This window comes from Geotrypetes seraphini, chromosome 11 (genome assembly GCF_902459505.1).
Source record: "Geotrypetes seraphini chromosome 11, aGeoSer1.1, whole genome shotgun sequence".
Classification (NCBI taxonomy): Eukaryota; Metazoa; Chordata; class Amphibia; order Gymnophiona; family Dermophiidae; genus Geotrypetes; species Geotrypetes seraphini.
The window spans coordinates 139,578,959-139,600,933 of record NC_047094.1 but is presented as its reverse complement, the minus strand read 5'-3'; the positions used below and the strand labels follow the sequence as shown (position 1 = coordinate 139,600,933).

The 21,975-nt window shown below is 36.1% G+C and overlaps 1 protein-coding gene across 5 annotated transcripts in view; it reads left to right on the top strand.

Moving 5' to 3' along the window:
• RALGAPB (Ral GTPase activating protein non-catalytic subunit beta) overlaps positions 1 to 21,975 on the top strand; it is a 173,317-nt gene that overhangs the window by 9,147 nt on the left and 142,195 nt on the right. For all 5 annotated transcript variants that reach the window (XM_033962658.1, XM_033962656.1, XM_033962654.1 and 2 more), the window contains exons 5-7: positions 13,818 to 13,949; positions 14,210 to 14,388; positions 18,994 to 19,142. In XM_033962658.1, the coding sequence (XP_033818549.1) occupies positions 13,818 to 13,949; positions 14,210 to 14,388; positions 18,994 to 19,142 (460 nt within the window). The remainder of the gene's footprint in view (positions 1 to 13,817; positions 13,950 to 14,209; positions 14,389 to 18,993; positions 19,143 to 21,975) is intronic.

The window sequence follows — 21,975 nt, the reverse complement described above, 5'->3', positions numbered from 1 at the left end:
AGCAGATATCTTATATTCCTTATCTGAATGAGGTATACCCTGTATCTCCTTAGCTTGTTGGATGGCTAATATTAAGGGTTCTAAAACAATATCAAACAGCAAAGGGGATAAGGGACATCCTTGTCTAACTCCTCTCTGTAGATTAAATTTTTCTGAAAAAGTATTATTAATATATAGTCTAGCAGAGGGGGAGCTATACATTGTTTGTATCATTTGTATAAATCCAGGACCTATACCAAACCATTCCATTGCTTGATACATAAAAGGCCATTCTACTCTATCAAAGGCCTTTTCTGCATCTAATGAAATTGCAAAAGTAGGTTCATTCATTTTCTTTGTTAAATATAACATATGGAATGTTAATCTGGTATTGTGAGATGAATGTCTTTGAGCAACGAATCCTGTTTGATGCATACCTATTATATGGGGGAGAGCTTTAGCTAATCTTAGCGCAAGTATTTTTGCTAATAATTTTCCATCTACATTTATTAAAGATATTGGTCTATAGTTTGAGACCAAAGTGGGATCTTTATTGGACTTTGGCAAAACAATAGTCAAAGATTCTGCTATAGTGCCTTTAATACAACCTTTATTGAGCTGATATTGATAAAGATTTAATAAATAGGGTAATAAAAAATTTTGAAATGTTTTATAAAATTCCACTGTATATCCATCACCACCTGGAGCGGATCCAACTCTAAGGGACTTCAAAGCTGTTCCTAATTCTTTTAGTGATATTGGTTCTTCCAAACTTCGTTTTATATGTTCAGGAATTTTTGGACCCTCTAACATTTTTAAAAATTCAAAACCATCTTTTTCTTTATTTAGATAATTTTCGGAAGAATAAAGAGATTTATAAAATTTTAAGAATTGTTTTAAAATAGGTTCAATTTGTGTATATGTATTTCCATTTTCATCTTTTATTGCTATTAATTTTGTTTTTCTTTTTTTCGCTTTAAGATAATTTGCCAATATTCTTCCTGATTTGTTTGAATTACCATAGTACAATGTTTGTTGAGAAAATAAATCTTTCCTAATCATCTTAGATGAGATCTCATTATATTTACCTTTTAATTTTAATAATTCTTGTTGAATAGAATATTCCCATTTTTCTATAAGTTTTGATTCTAAATTTTTAATCTCTTTTTCTAAGATTAAAAATTGTTTTTTAATTTGTTTTTTTAGAAAAGCCGAATAAGAAATTATTTGTCCTCTAATTGATGCCTTAAAAGCATCCCATAAAGTTTCTTTGTTAATATCATCATTATCATTTATTTGAAAAAATTCTTTCATTTTTGTTAGGAGATTTTCACAGAAGTTTTGGTCGACCAACAGTGTATTATCCATTTTCCAAATTGGTCTGTTATTATTTTGATCTGTAGTTTTAATTTTGATCCACACTCCACCATGGTCAGATAGAATAATTGGATCAATGGCTGCTTGTGTCACTTGATGTGCAAGATGATTTGAAGTAAAGATATAATCTATTCTTGAAAAGGAATTGTGAACATGAGAACAGAAAGAAAATTCCCGACCATCAAAATGAAGTATTCTCCATATATCTATTAAATCACAAGATTGAATCAAATTATCTAGTCCCATAGATTTCATAACTCTACTTGGGTTTTTATCTAATAAAGGATCCATTACAGCATTGAAGTCCCCTGCTACTATAAGATTTGAAGTAGCCAGTGGTATGATCAGTTGTTGAAGAGTTTTAAAGAATTCATTTTGGTTCGAATTAGGGGCGTATATATTGATTAACGTCATGGTAGTATTTCCCATATTCATTTCCACCATTATCCATCTTCCATGAATATCTGAAGCTTTTAGTTTAAATGAAGCAGAGCATTTTTTTATTAATTAAAATAGCAACACCTGCTTTTTTCCCTATAGCTGGTGAGAAAAAACACTGTTTGACCCAGCCTCCTTCTAGCTTACTAGATTCTATATGTGAGAGGTGGGTCTCTTGTATAAGGCATATATCTGCATCTTGCCTTTTTAAAAATGATAGTGTTTTTTTCCTTTTTATCATATGATTTAGACCGTTAACATTTAAAGACATAATTTTAATATCCATTTATTTTTAAATTTTCAGATATTAAAATATGTATATTTTCCCAATGTTTTAAGTATTTCATTTCTCTTTTTTCCTTTACACCCATGATTACCTTATATATTTCCCTTTTATTCCCTCCCATCCCTCTTATCCCTCCCTTCCCCCCCTTATTAATTACGAAAACTTGGATACGCAGGTTGAGGTTAGATTTAGATAACTCCCACAAGCTATTAATAATTATCTAAAGTACTACTATCTTTTCTCTATTTATGTATATTTTCTCTTATTTTATTATTAATTATAAGAATAAGTAAAAAGTTTTTCATTCTTATATATTGAAATATTATTTTCTATATTTGTATGTCTTTAAATCCATAAGAATGATTATATTACATTACTTATATCTGAGAACATTTCAATTACAATTCATTTCTTTTCAGGTGGTAAATTATTTTTACTTTAAAAAGCTTTCATACCTAGGTATAATAAGTTTATCATGTTAAGAGCATTCGAATTTAGCCTCTTTCCTCAGAACTGTAACTAGAGTCTTCAGCACAGGAATTCCCTCATCTCTTATGCTCACTATTTTCCTATGATTCACGAGAGAGTTGTCAATTAAGAAAAGCTAATAATCCCATCAGAGTTCTATTCATGAACATAGACCCTAATTCAAATTAGAGAATGAAATGGAGACGAATCTGTTCCTTTCCTTCAGGAACTAAATTTCATTATCCCGTCTTTACCCCATTGTTGTAAGCTCTGTCTCAATAGCATATTCTCCAGAGACTTATGATTTTAAAGTATCTGAGGCCTGTGCAGACGAGAGTGAAGTCCTGTGCCAAAAACTCCCCTTATATCTCCCGTAGATGATTGCCAGGTAGAACCAATTGTGGGTTCTAAAATTCAACTTAATAAATAAAAGAGCAATTGTCTATAAAGATGAAACATGAAATTTGAGATATATATATTTAAAAAACTTTTTCAGGCAATTTTTGCGTTTCAGATATATTCTTTTCATATATATCGTATTTGAAACGCATTTTAATGTATTTGAAACGCAAATTTAAACCTGAAGTACCGCCTTCAACAGGAAATATAACAAACCAATCACTTCGTCTTTTTTATAATCTTCTCTGTGATTGAAGGATGATTCTCCTTCTCACCATTACTCCGCCTTCAAAGTTTCTCAACTAATCAGTACATCTTTAAGTTTATTGAAAAAACTTTCTTCGTCATCATTTGAGTTCGGAGATGTGTTTCAATTCATTTTCGTTCCTGCCAGTAAGTTTATTCTATTTATTCTATGTAGAATTCTAGAATTTTTGTATTTTTTTTTTTTTTTTCGTTTTCTTGTTTTCCATGGAGAATGTTGCAAGTTGTTTAAGTCTTTAATTCGATCTTTGTGTGTTCTTTTTCCATTGCTTTCCGTTCCGATCTAATCTGTAACCGATGTTCTTTTATTGAAATTCATTATCATATAAGTCAAAGTTTTCACAAATTGGTCAATAGTCTTTAGTATGAACCCATTAAATGTTCTTTAGATTGTCATAGGTTGTTCCAGTTGATTCATAAATTCCTGTAGTTTTTTTGGATCCGTAAAGTTTTGCGTTTTGTTAGCAATGGTAACCTTCATAATCGCCGGGTAAAGGAGCCCAAATCTAGCTCCTAGAGATCTTAGTTGTGGTCTCATGTCTAAGAATTGTTTTCTTCTTGTTGCTGTTTCTTTTGCAAAGTCCGGGACAATGTGTATTTTTGAATCTTGGCATTTAAGATTTTTGATTTCCTTGGCTATTTGGCATATTTCAATTGCTTGTTGATGTCTTAAAAGTTTGAAAATTAAAGTTCTTGGACCTGTTTGAGTGTTATTTCTTTGTGTTGGAATCCTATGAGCTCTTTCAATTTCCAGTTCCGTTTTAAATTTCAGTGGTAGTATTTTAGGTAGAAATTTTTCAAGAAATGCAATCGGATCATTCTTTTCCACTCCTTCAGGTAATCCGATTATTCTTAAATTATTCCGTCTTTCACGATTCCGGCTGTCTTCAAGATTTTTTTTTTATCTCTGTTATTTCTTTCCATATGATTTTGCTGTGATTCATATCTGTATTTAATTGTTCTGTAATATCTTCTAATGTTGAAATTCTATTTTCTGTGATGTCCACTCTTTTTGTTAGGATTGCAGCATCTTCCATTGCTTTTTGTAGTTTTTTGTTACTATCTAAGACAATTTCTTTTATTTGTCTTAGTTCTTCCATAACATCCAGATTTTTTTCTGTTGGTAATGGGATTTTAGAGGGTGTACCTGGCTCTGGTTTCGACCTCTTATTGCTTCCCGATGTTCCAGCTCCCAAATCAGCTTTATTTTGTTTAGTTGAAGTCATATTTCAATATATATTTTAGTTTCTTTAAAATATTTGGTAGTAATTCTTTTTAATATATTTGCATATAAGGAGCTATTCGTTTATCCAACCTTCCGTCCAAGCCACGCCCCCTTTTTTTACAGTATTCTTAAAGCAACTGTAAATTATTTGTCTTAAGTTCTATTGCTGTGAAAAAAAATGTCGGTAGTCTTTCTTTCTGTTTCTTCTCCTTCAAGCCCTATCTCAGTCTCTATGAAGGCAATAATATTCCAATTAGTAGCCTTTCTTTTCCTTAGATCTTTTTTAGATATGGCTGGTTATTTTTTATAGATTTAATTTATCAAACTCGTTGTTGACATCTAGCTTCAGCGCTGAAAAATTTTTGTAGCCTTCTTTTTCTGGCTCTCCTCTTATAAGCCCAATCGCAGCCTTTATCGAGGAGAGCAATATTACATCCAATATATTTTCCTTAGTCTTTCAATGTGTATGTATATGTATTTTCAGCATCTCTCAATTGCCTCGATGTCACTTTCTTACAGCCCAAGCGCTAAAAAAAGTTAGCAGCAAGGAAATAGTTAAGAAAAAAAACCGTTGCCAAGTAGATTTTACTGCAGACTTCGCTTCATCTCCAGCAGAGGGCAGCTACTTTAAAACAGCTTATCTCCCTATTATGGCAGGCATCAGGCATTAAAAAAAAAACTTTTATCCCTGTCGCTAGGCAGCTCTCCGGCAGTCCCAGACTCTGTCAATCTCCAGCCTTTTATACCTCGTCTCTCAGGAAACAAAAACGGCACCTCTATCTCCCGATTCTCACTTTTAAAACGTCTCTTTGACTCAACTAAAGAGGTAGGATCCTCCAGGTGGTTTTTCCCCCACTCGCCTGCCCTTGTTTTGGTGGCTATGGCAGACTCTAATTTATCATATCATCAAGAACGTAAAAAAAAAAAAACTGGCCAACGGAAGAAAAGGGAAAGTTTCCCCCTTCAAGCCGATTTCGGCGAAAAACTAGTGCCGACAATGCTGTAAATGTGGCAGAAACTGAAACAGGAAGAGCCAAAAAAAAAAAAAAATCTGTTTCTTCGTCGCCGGTTTTTTTTTTTTTTTATGTGCTGGAGTGGTGCGGCACAGAAGGCAAGCTACTGACAGTTTATAAGATCTTAAAGATCACTGAGGAGAAAAACTGTGACAGTTTGAAACTACCCTTCTTCACCGAAACTGAAATAAAGTCCTGAGAGAAAGGAGCCTAAAAAGATCTATTATTTCCTCACCGGCTTTATATCTGTGTTGGTAAGACAAGCTCTTTCGCCGGTTTTTCTTTGTGCTGTGAAGAGTGACATCAAAGCAGGATACTGGACAGAGTGGCTGACAAAAATATATAGCTGTGGAGAAGTAAAATCGGCAAAAAGAAGAGAATCAGGAGAGGTGCAGGAGAATGGCAAAAAATCTTTTTTTTTTGTAGTTTTTTCTGAAATTAAGCTTGTTTGTACGGAGCTTCTTTTTCACCCAACCGTCATCATTCGCGTCCAAGCCACGCCCCCCCCAAGTGTGTATTTATAAGTTCATATGATTTTATCTATTACACTTGTTGTAATATGCAAAAATGAATAAAGAATTCAAAAACAGAAAACCATGTAGCTCTATCATATGATACAATCCTATTTGGGATGTCAATGAGAATAAAAAGTCAAATTTCATCAAATAATAATAAACTTTTATTAATAACTAGCTGATGTCCCGGCGTTGCACGGGTATTTAATTATAGCAATAACACTGTAAATGGATTCAAATAAAGATACTTTATAGTGGTGAATGAAATTATTTTTTTACAGCTTAATAAAAAGTACAATATTCAAATTATAATGTGAAATATTTGACAAAATGAATACAATACAACTAACGCAAAACGTGATTATAAACAACATTTTTAGTTTCACCTCCAGGAGCAAGAACATATAAATTGTTGGGTGAACCCACCCTTGAGCAAGCAACATAGAGTTGTGGGCCAAGAGACCCCCAGAACATATCACCCCAGGTAGTGAGGGATCTGCATACCAAGTTTTGTTCAAATCGGTCAAGCCGTTTTTGAATTACTGTGAGAATGGCAGCTTTTTACATATTTTCCATTGACATGAATGGGTGAAATCTGATTTTCTGTTTCTAGCTCCGCCCATGTGTGCAGGTGGGCCACGAGACCCCCAGAACATATCACCCCAGGTAGTGAGGGATCTGCATACCAAGTTTCGTTCAAATTGGTCAAGCCGTTTTTGCGTGATCACGGCACATACACACACACATACATACACACATACATACCTCCGATTTTATATATATATATAGATGACAGGAGTTGCCATTCAACATATCACCAGAAATTGGAAAAATTACACTAGACTTAATTACACCTTCTGGTGGAATTCATTATGCCATATATACAAAATGGAAAGAACAATAGCTATACAAAAGGGGAATTATAATAACTTTAAGAAGATTTGGGGGCCATTGACAACTTATTGTAATGATTAGACCCCATTGAAAGTATAATTATAATTAGGGAAGGGGGTGGTATATAGTTATAATATATATTTAATCAGTATCTATGAATATAGCACATGTATGTTAATTCTTGATTATAATATCTGTGAAAAGGGTGGGTGGGGAGGGAGATAATTTATATATGTAAGATGATAATAGAAAGAATGTCAAGTGATGTGTATGATTCAATTGATGTAATATTGTATACTTGATGGAAGATGAAAAATGAATAAAGAATTGGGGGGGAAAAAAAAGAAACACTTCAGGTATTTTTCTCTGTACCAAGTCCTTACCACTTTACCTTGTCAACAAAGAAGAGATTAAGAATTTGTTTCTGGGTTTTTTCAAAGTATTCTCTCTTCTGCTATCCTTTCTGACATCATTTTTTTCCATGTTTGGGAGGGGACATGGGCATGGCTGACAGATTTTAATGGATAATGTTCTGCAGAAACTCAGCTCTGACCTTTGTCAATTTAAAAAAAAAAATCATATTTAAAGCTTCCTGACTCTTAAGGACATAAGAATTGCCGCTGCTAGGTCAGACCAGTGGTCCATCGTGCCCAGCAGTCTGCTGTACACGGCCCTCTGGTCAAAGACCAGCACACTGAGACTAGCCCTACCTCTGTATGTTCTGGTTCAGCAGGAACTTGTCTAACTTTGTCTTGAATCCCTGGAGGGTGTTTTCCCCTATGACAGACTCCGGAAGAGTGTTCCAGTTTCCTACCACTCTCTGGGTGAAGAAGAACTTCCTTTTTTTTTTTTTTTTTTTCCAAATTCTTTATTCGTTTTCAATCTTACATCAAGTGCACAAACAATAAAACAATACAATTAAACACATCACTTGACAATCTTTCTGATTTATCTTACAATACATAAAATTACCACCCTCCCCTCCCACCATTCCTCTATTATTTCCCCAATAAGAAAAATGTAAAATATACCTCCCCCTCCCCCCAATCATTAGATGGTGTATATTACAATAGAAAATGGTGTTTACTCATTACAATAAGAAGTTAATGGCTCCCAAATTTTATTAAATTTTTTATAGCTTCCTTGTTGTATAGCTATTGCTCTTTCCATTTTATATATGTGACATGAGTTCCACCAGAAATTGTAATTGAGTCTACTGTAATTTTTCCAATTACTTGTGATATGCTGAATGGCGACTCCTGTCATTATCAATAAAAGTTTATTGTTATGTGATGATATTTGGCTCTTTTTCCTCATTGACATACCAAATAGTATTGTATCATAAGATAATGCCACATGCTTTTCCAATAAACAATTTACTTGATCCCAAATTGAGTTCCAAAAGCTAAGATAAAAGGACAATAAAACAAAAGATGATCTAAAGTCCCTACTTCAAGATTACAGTGCCAACATCTATTAGACTTTGAACTATTTAACTTTTGTATTCTAACTGGGGTCCAAAACGCTCTATGCAGAAGAAAAAAACAAGTTTGTCTCATAGATGCCCACACTGTACATCTCATCCTCCAAGACCAAATTTGTGGCCATTGAGATGCTGAAATTTGATGCTTAATCTCAATGCTCCAAATATCTCTAAGACCATTTTTGGGTTTCTTTTTAACATATTTGCTTATAATTTTATACCACTATGCAGCCTGGTAGTCCCAGAAAGTCCGCCTGAAAGCATAGAAATTCCAGACTATATTGCGAATTTAGATTTTTCCATTCAGGGAACCCTACCTGAATGGCCTGCTTCAGTTGCAGCCACCTAAAACTTTGTGATTTATTAAGACCATATTTAAGCTGCAACTGTGAAAAATCAAGCAGTTTACCATTTAAAATAACATCATTTAAAGTCCTTATACCTGCAATCATCCAATGCTTCCAGATGATCTTAAATCCGCCAATTTGAATCTTGGGGTTTAGCCAAATGGTTTGATTTGTTGATTTACTAATAGGAATATTTGTTAGGTTGCTGACAAATCGTAATATCTTCCATGTGTCCATTAAAATTCTGTTATCTTTATACAGTCTAGGCATCTTGATACAAAGGACATGACAAAAATGTAAAGGAAACATGAGTCGCCATTCCAGATACAACCAATGAGCTCAGGGAGGATCCAATACATACCTTGGCGTAAAATATAGGCTTGATGGTACCTGTAAAAGTTTGGAAAATTTACCCCGCCCTCCTTAATTGGTTTTTGTAAAGATACTAGAGCAATCCTAGGAGTTTTACCTAGCCAATCAAATTTTGTAAGAATAGAATTCAATTTTTTATAAAAAGACCCCTGAAAAGAAACTGGTATCATTCCCATTGGATAACAAACTACAGGCAATATCATCATTTTAACAGTTTGAACTCTCCCCCACCAAGATAAATGCAAAGGATTCCACTGCTCACACATTTCTGTTACATTTTTTAATATAAATTTTTCATTCTCTTTCACCGTATCTTCTAGTGTGTTTTTAATCCAAATACCTAAATATTTTAGTCCATCTTCCTTCCATACAAATGAGAATGTATCAAACAAACTCCTTGTACAATGTACATTAAGTGGAAAAATTTCAGATTTACTCCAATTTATCTTATATCCTGAGAATTTTCCAAATTTTTCTATCAATTCCAACAAACATGGAATGGTTATTCTTGGATTTCTCAAATGATATAATATATCATCTGCATATACAGAGACTTTATATTCCCAATCTTTACGGGGAATACCCTGTATCCCCTTTGCTTGTTGAATAGCTAATAATAAGGGTTCTAAAACAATATCAAAGAGCAAAGGAGATAGTGAACAACCCTGTCTAACTCCCCTATGCAAATTAAAACATTCTGATAAATTATTATTAATATATAATCTTGCCATAGGGGAGCTATACAAAGTTTGAATCATTTGTATAAATCCCGAACCTATACTAAACCATTCCAATGCCTGATACATGTCCATTCCACTCTATCAAAAGCTTTCTCTGCATCCAAAGATACCATAAAAGCTGGATCATTCATATCTTGTTAAATTTAATGTGTGAAAAGCAAATCTGGTAGTATTAGATGAATGTCTGTTCGCAACAAATCCAGTTTGATGCACATCAATGATAAAAGGGAGAGCCTTACCCAACCGCATTGCCAATGCTTTAGCTAATAATTTTCCATCCACATTAATTAAAGAAATAGGCCTGTAATTTGAAACCAAAGTAGGATCTTTATTGGCTTTGGCAAAACAATAGTCAAGGATTCTGCCATAGTACCTGAAATATAACCTTTACTTAGTTGAGACTGATATAAATTTAATAAATGGGGTAATAGAGAAGTTTGAAATGATTTAAAAAATTCCACTGTAAAACCATCCCCACCTGGAGCGGATCCAACTCTAAGAGACTTCAATGCTGTTTCTAATTCTTTTAATGATATAGGCTCTTCTAAACTTTTTTTTATGTGATCAGGAACTTTCGGGCCATCAATAAACTTTAAAAATTCTAAACCATCTTGACTTTTATCAGTATAAGACTCGGAAGAATACAGGTCTTTATAAAAATTTAAAAATTGATTTAAAATAATTCCTATCTGAGTGTGTGTATTTCCTTTTTCATCCTTTATTGCTATAATTTTTGTTTTTCTTTTCTTTGCTTTAAGATAGTTTGCCAGTAATCTTCCCGCCCTATTTGAACTTCCATAATACATGGTTTGCTGAGAAAATAAATCTTTCCTTACTAGTTTTGACGATAATTCATTATATTTACCCTTTGCTTTTAAAAGAGCCTGTAAAGTGTCTTGTTCCCATTTATCTACTAATTTAGATTACAAATTATAAAATTGTTTTTCAAGTTGTTTTTTAATATATGCAGAATATGAAATAATATTACCTCTTATAATGGCTTTAAATGCATCCCATAATATTTCTTTGCTAATTTCTTCTGATGTATTTATTTGAAAAAATTCAATTATCTTCAATTTATTTATTTTTTTTAATTCTTTATTCATTTTCATATTTTACATGAAGTGTACAAGATATTGAATTATCTTCAATTTAAACTCCTCAAGGAAGATTGAATCCGCAACCAATGTATTATCAAACCTCCATATTGATCTATTTTTATCCTTATCTTCAAGTTTAAAATCAATCCACACCCCTCCATGATCAGATAAAATAATTGGATCAATGGAAGCTTGTGTCACTTGTTGTACCAGTGAATTTGATATAAAAATATAATCAATTCTTGAAAATGATTTATGAACTTGTGAACAAAAAGAAAATTCCTGATCATTAAAATGAAGTATTCGCCATATATCTTTCAAATCACAAGATTGTGCTAAATTATCTAACCCTAATGATTTTATATTTTTACTTGGTTTTTTATCCATAAAAGGATCCATTACAGCATTAAAATCTCCAGCTACAACTAAATTAGAAGCAACTAGTGGGAGTAATAATTGTTGTATGTTCTTAAAAAATTAAATTTGATTCGAATTAGGGGCATAAACATTAAATAAAGCCAAGGTATTATTTCCCATACTCATTTCTACATTAATCCACCTTCCTAAGGGATCAAAATCTATCATTTGAAAAGAAGCTGAACATTTTTTATTTATTAAGATGGCAACCCCTGCTTTTTTCCCAACTGCAGGGGCAAATAAAACAATGTTTCACCCAATCCTCTTCGAGTTTCTTTGATTCTATAGCCGAAAGATGCGTCTCTTGTATATAATATATGTCGACCCTTTGTTTTTTCAAGAATGCAAGCATTTTTTTTCTTTTTACTGGGTGATTGAGGCTATTAACATTAAGAGAAAACGTGTAGGGGGTCAAAAAAATTTTATGTAACAAAAACATCCACGTTTGACTCATAGATGCTGACTTTGTAGACCTTAATCTCCAGGACCAAAATCGTGGCCATTGAGACGCAGAAATTGTCTGTCCAATCTCAATACTCCAAATATCCCTAAGTCCATATAACTATTTATACCATTTTGCGGCTTGGTGTCCCAAAAAATCCGCCTGAAAACAGAGAACCTGCAAGCTATATTGAGTATTAAGACCCTTCCATTCAGGGATCCCTGCCTGAATAGCCTGCTTCAATTGCATCCATTTAAAATATTGTGTTTTATTTAAGCCAAATTTATGTTGCGATTGTGAAAAACTAAGCAGTGATCCTTCTGAAATGACATCATTCAATGTCCGTATACCTGCAATTATCCACTGTTTCCAGACTATCTTAAATCCGCCAATCTTGATCCTGGAGTTTACCCAAATGGATTGATTTAATGATTTAGCAATTGGATCTGGTGATAAATTACTAATATATCTTAAGGTCTTCCAAGTATCAAGTAAAATTCTATTATCTTTGTATTTCCTAGGCAATTTTTTACTAACTACATGTTCTAAATGTAATGGGAACAGGAGCTGCCATTCTAAATATAACCAATCAGGTACATTCTCCATGAAATCTGGGAGGATCCATTACATACCCTGTCTTAGAATATAGGCTTGATGGTACCTATAAAAATTTGGAAAATTTACCCCTCCCTCCATAATTGTTCTTTGTAATGATGATAAAGCAATTCTGGGTCTTTTCTCAAACCAAACGAATTTTGTAAGAACATTGTTTAACTTTTTATAAAATGACCCCTGAAAAAATATTGGTATCATACTCATTTGATAACAAACCACAGGCAATATCATCATTTTAATTGTTTGAACTCTTCCCCAGCAAGAGAGATGTAAAGGATTCCATTGCTCACACATTTCTGTTATCTTTCTTAATAAAAGTTTTTCATTTTCTTTCACTGTGTCATCAATTGTATTTTTGATAATAATACCTAAGTATTTCAAACCTTCATCTTTCCATATAAATGAATATGAATCAAATAATCCTTTGGTACAATGAACATTAATTGGAAGAACTTCAGATTTACTCCAATTAATTTTATATCCAGAAAATTTTCCAAACTTCTCTAGAAGATTAAGTAAACATGGAATGGTATTCCCCGGTTCTCTTAAATACAGTAAAATATCATCTGCATATGCAGAAAGTTTAAATTCCCAGTTAGAGTATGGGATTCCTTTTATCCCCTTAGTTTACAGGCTCGTTTACAGAAGTTAGATAGTACTAGATCCAATAGATGCTGGCATTGTAGATTAGAAGTTTGGACTTTAGATCATTTAATTTATTTTTGTCCCTGTGTAAATGCTTTTTGGAAACTAATTTGGCCCCAAATTAATAAATTATTAGAGAACCATGTAGGACTCTCATATGACACTATATTATTTGGTACAGCAATGAGAACTCAGAGTCCGATTTCTGCAAATAATAACAAGTTATTATTAATATTGACAGGGGTCACCATGCAACAAATTACTCAAAACCTGGAAAGATTATACTAAATTAAATTATACATTTTGGTGGAATTCAGTCTGTCACATATATAAGATGGAAAAGATGTTAGCGTTACAACAAGGGAATCTTCATAATTTAAAAAAATTATGGGAACCATTGACTAATTACTCTAATGATCAGATATCTTAGCACATGGGTAGTAGACAGGTGGGGATGGGGAGGGAAATGTATATCATATGGAATAGGAATATTGATAAAAAGGGGGGTATGTATTTTATATTACAAGAATATTTGATTGTAAATACAAGTGATATATGAAAATTGTTTGTATTATGTTTAATTCACTTGTTGTAAGAATTCAAAAATGAATAAATAAAATGTTTAAAAAAAAAAACATTAAGAGAAAAGAGTTTAATCTCCATTATAAAGAAGAACTTCCTTAAGTTTGTACGGAATCTATCCCCTTTCAATTTTAGAGAGTGCCCTCTCATTCTCCCTACCTTGGAGAGGGTGAACAACCTGTCCTTATCCACTAAGTCTATTCCCTTCTTCTGTAGGCTGGTGCGCTTCACCTATGGTCCTTCGTTTCCTCCGTTTAAAGTTCCTGACGAAGATGCTAGTCTGATTCCTGCAGAGATGGATAATGAGTGTGTTACGCAGACCTGGTTTCGATTTCTTCATATGCTGAGGTATGGTTCAAAGAACAGCTTCTCTGTAAATGAGGGTAGGGTTAGATTGCACTGGCTATATTTTGAAGCTGGTATGCAGCAGTGAGAAGCCAATTTTATTGCTCTCAACCAGCTAGTTGCATGCACCAGTATTTTGCCAGTTAGTTTAGCAGATCAACTTTTTGTGTTATTTCTCTCTCACAATGTATACTTACATAATTTTCTGTTAAATTCATAGTAGCATTTACTTAAGCCTTTTTTTCTTTTGTTTTTTTTTTTAGTAATCCTGTGGATTTAAGTAACCCAGCAATCATAAGTTCAACCCCCAAATTTCAAGAGCAGTTTCTGAATGTGAGTGGAATGACCCAGGAGTTGAACCAGTACCCCTGCCTTAAACAGCTTCCTCAGATCTTCTTCCGAGCTATGCGAGGAATCAGTTGTCTAGTGGATGCATTCCTAGGTAAATGGTTAAACTGGTGAAGATCTGCACTTTAGTTGGGGCTAGAAATTAGCTTTCCTATTCTTTTCATGAGACCCCCGGTGTCATGCTGGTTTTGGAAGTTTCTAGATGGGTTAGTTTTGCACATATTCGGAGAGTAATGAACCTCGGTCCTAAGCCAGGCTATGAGGTGAAAGAGGAGTTCTGGAGAAGCTAAATATGTTTTCAGTAGGATGTTAATCATTACAGGGGTCAGATGGTTCTGCAAATTGGATTTGGTTACTAAACTTACAAGAGATTAAAAAACAGTGGGAATGACTAAGATATGGTTAGATCAGTGCTAACTTTTTCTCTAATATGACGCCATTTTAACCCTTCAAAATTCACATGACTATAGGTCCAGTTTTGTGTAGTGAGACCTATTTACTAATAACACTTTTATGCATGTTAGCAGCTGTTATTATGGTAATGTGAATATGTCAATCTAGCTCTTCATTTGTAATTCAGGAGTTTATAATCCATCCTGGAATTTTCCAAATTGAAGACTTTCGTAGAGTGTGTTAAGCTTTCTACTACTACTATTTCTATAGTGCTTCCAGATGTACGCAGCGCTGGACGGAGTCACTGTGCTTAAAGAAATGTTCATGATTTTAAAAAACTACAATAAAGGACTTTATAATCTTTTTTAAAAAAAAAAGGGGGGGTCATCAATGATGTTAGAACATAAATGTACTATCATTCATTTGTTTTTCCTTCTCTAGGCATTGCGGTCTTTAAGAACAAAGGGGGTGAAAGATTACCCATATATGGTATTCAAACCTGTTACTTGATGCACTCTAGTAGAAAGAATCTGGGTAGATGGGGTTAAATGTCTTTAAATCCAAATGATTTTAACTATGGTTATGGCGAATGGTAGAAAATGTTACAAAAGCTGCAGCATTCTGTGCAATTCTGTTCAATTACATAATATTTTCAATTTGAGCATCCATTTTTCTATTATATTAATAGCTGTGTGTGGGTATATAAAAATATGTATGTATATATCTAATTTTTAGATTGTACTGCATTTTCCATCTTGAGTGTTTTAATCAATAACAGAATGCTGCTTCTTAATTCTGAGGGCACTCAGAAATTTTTGGGGAATCAATAGTCCTATCACCAGTCACCTTTAAAGTCTTGTTTTCTATTTAATTTACCGTATATGCTCGAATATAAACTGACCAAATTTAAACCGAGGTAACATTTTTCCCCATACCCCCAAAAAAGGAGGAAAAAGGCTAACTCAAATATAAACCGGGGGGGAGGGGCAGGCTCTGCATCTAAGCCCCATCATTCATTCCCTCCTCTGCCCTGCCAGTCTCTGCACCCAGCCCCCCTCCCTCCCAATGACTTGCAGGCCTCCACTGTGCCTGCCATAAATCCTGGTGGGCCGGGTCAGCAGGGATCCTTCCCGCCTCCTGTCCCAGCCAATTCTAAGAATTTTATCTCCCGCCTCCGTACCTTTAGAATCCCAGGTGGTCCAGCGGTGAACTGCAGCAGGAGCAACCTTCCTTCGCTCCTGCCCGTGCAGAGCCGCTAATTGATTGGCCCACTGCTGGACCACCAGAGATTTAAAAGGCACACCTTGGAGGGAGGTAAAAGGTATTAGAGTCATCTGGGACAGGAAACGGAAGGGATCCCTCCTGTTCTGGCCCACAGCTGAAAACCCAGGTCTCATGGCAGGCCCAGCAGTGGCCTGTAACGGGTTCGGGAGGGAGCGGATCAGTGCTGACCTGAATATAAACAGAGACCTCCATTTTTGGACCATTTTTTTGGCCCCCAAATCTCTATTTATATTCAAGTATATATGGTATATGCATGATGCAGATAGTGGTAGTCTTTGACGAGCAGAATGAACTGTAGATGTGTTAGTTGGAGGGATCTTTCTCCATGATCATGTAAATCTGAACAAACTTTTCTCACAGGATTCAAAAATTAATTTCTCCAGCGTCACTCAACTTGTATTTAGGTATACACAAAACGCAAGTGTGTTCCATATTTTAGTTTAAATTTATGGTATTTTCATTCATCACATGAATAATGGTGCACAGAATTTGTAGATGGAATCAATTCATCTTGACAAATTGGAGAACAGGTCAGAATCCGATGGGGGGATTTCTGTTCTCAAATAAAAGCAGATAGGACACCAGACGACATATAAAAATTCTTAATTCTTTTGTTAAAATCAAACTTGGAAACAAAAGTGCATTAGATTAGTCTCAAGTATATACAGGTACAAGATCCTTTATCCGAAATCCTTGAGACCAGGCATATTTCAGATTTTGGAATGGTAAAGTTAAGTCAGAAAAAGACAGACAATAAGTCCATAAAATTGCCACCATCCATCCCACTGTTCCCTCTCCACCACCACATCCAACATTTCTCCCTCTCATCTCTCTCTCTTCCCCAAACATCTGTACCTCGCGCCTCTCCCATCACTATGTTAAATATTTCTCTCTCCCTCCCTGTGCCCAACAGTTCACCTCTTTCTTCATTTCCCCATGTGCATGTCTCCTTCCCTCTCACTCAATCTCCCCTTCCCAGAGCTCTCATTCTATTCCCTCCCCACCTCAGCATCTTTCCCTCATGCCCTCCATTTTTTCATCCTATGCCCCAAATTCTTGTTCCCTCCCTCCTTCCTTTGTCTGAAGTTTGTGCTCCCTTCCTGCAGGTGTTTACCTCATCTGGCCAGCTCCCTTCTACCAGCCGCACTTCTCTTTGCAAAGCTGTGGCCCACGGCTGACCTGGAATGCTTCAAGGTCAACCATGTTCAGAAGCTGCTGCTCGCGGCTTTGCGAAGAGTTCTGTGAGAATATGAAGGCCTGCTTGTCCTCGGAGAAAGTGAAATTAGTTATCTGTAGTAGATGTTCTCTGAGTGCAGCAGACCAAATATTCTCATGTACCCTCCCACCTCCCCTTGGAGTTGTAGTCTTTAAGCTTTATTTATAGAACTGAGGGACCTATTCTCGTGCATCGTCAGGAACTCACCCGTATATTCGGCACTGCTAGAAACTTCTTGCTAGCAGGCATCTGCACTAGGTTCTGCCAGATAACGTCATCCAGCTGTAAGAATAGTGAACTTGCTGTCCTCAGAGAACACCTGCTACAGTTCAGAGTTCTATAACCATTAGTTTGTCAGAGAAGATAGACAAGTCCATCACCACATTTTGATAGTCGAGTTGCAGTGGAGAAGATATTGAAGATCAAAGGTGAAGGAGATGAGAAGATGCAGCTTGAAGAGAGCAGGCTGAGAGCCAGGAAAACACCATCTATCGCAACTACACTGACCCAGATACGTGACTGGAACTCTGGGGTCTACGAGCTTCCTTTTACCTGTACCATGACAACAGCAGAGATTAAGGCATTTCTGAGCAAGCTCCTAGTGATTCCAGACTGGCCGTCACACACCCTATCGATAGAAAGGTGTTTAAAAATGACAACTGAAGCTGTTGGTCGTGTGTACAATCAGAGCAGGAGAGAACATTATATTAGGAGCCAAAACAGAAGCAAACAAGATATGGCCTCTTTGCTGGATTTTGTTAAATCTGTGACTACAGATGTAGTTCAGACTATTTGTATAGTCAAATCAATATATACAGAATCTAATGGTAGATAAAGATCAGAAAACCCATCTCGTCTATCCTTGTCTTCTTTTGCTATATGCTAGCAGAGAATGACTTTTCATCTCAGAGCTTCTGAACTTTGGAATCATTTGCCTTATTTAATAGGTCAACAGCAGTATTTGTTTTAGGCAACAGAATCTGGAAGAGCTATGAGAGGCTGGTAAAGAACAAAAAAGAAGCCGGGAAACAGTAGAACACATGGTTGTCCATAGGGAGTTTCCATTTTAGGGGTAGATTTTTATTTTTTCCAACTTCACAAATCATTAGTGATCAAATTATGCAGTTCTGCATATTGAATCTAAAGCTATCTTCAGAAACTGCTTAAGTGAGTCTTATGAAATAGTCTGTTTGATTAATGACCATTGTATCGTCTTCATAAAAATTATTCGCTCCGAATATTCACAGTAGATAGCATCAAAACCAAGCTGAGGGAAACTCTTACTGAGCTATCAGGGAAACTTCACCTGTATCTCAAATCTGAATTCCTGGAACAAAAGCAGATATGTACGGTAAGTGGCCCTTGTATTTCAATGACAGATTCATTCCCCACTTAAAAGCTGATGTGAGTAGTTTTTTTTAATAAATGCTGCAATAATTCTAGACCAGATCCAATTCAAATGCATTTTAATAAAGTTTCATATCATCTTCTGAGCTTAGTTTTTGGGGTGTTCTGCTCAGTGAGTATTGAGTGGAACAGAGACTAGTTACTGTACTCTGAATTCAACCCTCTTCTTTTTGCTCCTGCCTGTCCTCCAGCTCCACAGTTCCACATCCTTTTTTTCCCCTACAAATTAAGGCCCAATTATCGCTTTCTTCAATGTAGAATATATATATATTTTCACCATAATTTGGTAGTCCAGGTGGGGATTTCCTGACATTAATCAGAGCACCATAGCCTGGTGCCAGACCCACCAGGTAAAGTAAGGCATGGCAGAATCTGATGTTGATGTTTTGTTCCCTCCAGGTATTTCAAGACCGCGATCTGACAGTGCTCCTCCCACACCAGTGAACAGACTCAGTATGCCTCAGAGCACTGCCACAAACACGACTCCACCTCACAGTCGAAGACACCGTGCTGTGACTGTGAACAAAACCACAATAAAAGCTACTGTGGTAAGATGAATGTCCCGTGCCTGTGCTTACCATTTTCTGTATAGATCGGTAGGAGTTAATCCCATAATGGCGATAAAATTGACTCCTAAGTGAATCAACATGCTAGATTTCTTCCTTGCTAATTCTGGCTTGTAACTTTCACTGTAAAGTGGGTTATATTTCAGTCTGAGCATGCAGGAGATAAATTTGCATGCCATGGAGGCAGTGTATTTCTCTCATGAATATTTATTGCAGATATCCTGAAAATGTGACTGGCTGGGGTTTCTTCCAGGACAGGTTTATGAGCCACTTGTGGAGAATTGACTATAGGTCTACTAACATTGTCCCAAATGTGACAACAGCAGACACGTGTGGAAAAGACACGGGTTGGTTGATTGTGGTAGTGGAAGCTAATGGCATTAATTAAACATAAGTTTCATATTTTGGTGTTTTATATGCTTCTGGAAGAATTTATCGCAAAACAAATCTCAGCAAATTTGTCAAAACAACACAATATATTTGAGCAAAAAATGCAATACAGAAAGGGAAAGAAGCCGAATTTTGTGTTCTTAATGAGGTAATTTTATGAAGTGTGTGGGGTTTTGTTTTTTTTAATTTAATTTTGCATGTAATGGTCTTTTAATAGGCCTAAAAGAGTTTCTAAAATTGCAGCATGCAAAGTGCCCATTTTGACAATTCCTTTGCAGGCCATTTTCAGGCATGGGCAACATTGTGAGTTCAAGTACCTGAATGTGTGTCTACCTCACAGTAGAGAGTTGCGCGGGGACAGAAATCCCACCCGTCCCCGCCAAAATCTTATCCATCCCCTCCGTCCCCACCCATCCCCGCGAGGAATCCCTTCCGTCTCCACCCGTCCCCGTCCCCCATAAAAGTTACCTGTCCCCAAAAATAAAACATATTACATAGTATGGACATATGGAAATCCAACTGCATGAAGCAATATATGAATAAAACATATATATATATATATATATATATATATATATATATATATATATATATATATAATATATATATCATATAAATAAGCAGAAAATCACAATGAATAAAAAATACCAAATATATGCATAAATAGTGTAACAAACCAAAATGAAGACCAAACTCAATTAAACTTAGAAAAGCCAAAAGCATTTCTAAAATCTGGCCACATGATAAATGAGAGAATCTAGCATAGAGACAAAAAGACATAAAGAACAGATAAAATCATGTATATAAAATAATAATGTAAAATTAAATAAGCCAGACAAAATAATTAAGAAGCATAGAAAAGCCAATTGAGAAGACAAAAACATGTGCAATTGTATATAAAATGTAATGAGAAACCAAGGTAAAGCCATAGGGCAACATAATCAAATGAAAGTTTGAAATATGCGCTAAACAGAAGAAAAGGCAATGAAACCACATACAGCAGTGAATAAGACGAATAGACGATGATGCCAGAACAACCCCCCCCCCCAAAAAAACAACAAAAAACTAGACACTGGGACAAACCAAAACAACTGAAGCAACGAATACGACCAAAATAGAGAAATGCCAGTAGCAAACGGAAAGAGAAGTGTGAACCAGAGCAGAGAATAAAACAAGACAGGGCAAAATAAAAGGGATTTAACCTGATTAAACAACATTCCATTCAACATGAAGAATTTTCCTTGGTCATGTCATAGGCGTTGGTAGGGCAGGGCACGCTATAGGGGTTCAAAGAAGGTTTGGATAGATACCTACAGGATAAGGGTATTGAGGGGTACAGATAGACACAGAGATAGGTATAGGAAAGGCAGGGACAGATAGACATAGAGATAGGTATAGGAAAGGCAGGGACACTTAATAGGTCATGGACCTGATGGGCCGCCGCGGGTGCGAGCTGCTGGGCGCGATGGACTTCTGGTCTGACCCGGCGGAGGCAACTCTTATGTTCTTATGTTATGGATCTCCTCCTTCACCTTCTCCTCTCAGTCGCCGGTATCGGGGCCTTTAGGGGACTCAGGCGGCTCACCAAATACAGCTGACTTCCTGCTTTAGTCTTGCACATGACACCGCCCGACCAATCAGCTTCAACGCAGTGAGCTTAGCACGTAGGTGCAGTGAGCACTTACATGCTGAGCTCACTGCTCAATATGGCTGTTCCTGCTGCAGCGCTGGACCTGGACCAGTCTCAACTTGAAAATTTCAACGATCAACATTAGGTAGGCCTAGGAATGGGAACTCCGAATCCATTCCCGTGGGAGTCCCATAGGCCTGGGAGGGGTCCCCGTGGGAGTCCTGTTGACTTTGGGGGATCCCCGCGATCCCCGTTCCCGTGCAGACCTCTACCTCACACCTGCTTAACTTTAAGTGTGCGAGTTTATAAAATATGGTAGAAATAAGTGTCTACTTCTCCTAAACACCGATGACCTGTTTCTATTTTTATACTCTAGTTGTGTGTTAAAGGTGATCCTCTACCCCTCAGCTTCTCCCTCTCCCCTTAGTTTGACCATCTCTGCCCCAGGCTGGACCTCTGCTCACTTGACCCTATTTTTATCTGTCTCCCTACCCACTGTCATGGGTTTCAGTCATCAGCTTGCGCATTATTTCTTTTTCTGCTTTTCTTTAACCCCCAGTTTAATTTCTTTCTTTGTGCAGACAATTGGAGGTCCCACGTGCACCTGGGGGGTTTCCCTCTGCGCCCCCTGTGGCTTTGCCTCCCTCTTCATTTGGCGTCCCCTCTTCCTCCTCCCTCATCTAAGCGCCCGCGGGGGGCTTGGATTGCGAATTGGTGGTCGGAGGAGCATGTTCGTGTGGTTGAGGACCTGGTCGTTTTGGCGGGCTTCCAGGATCCTCTAGAGGAGACGGCAGC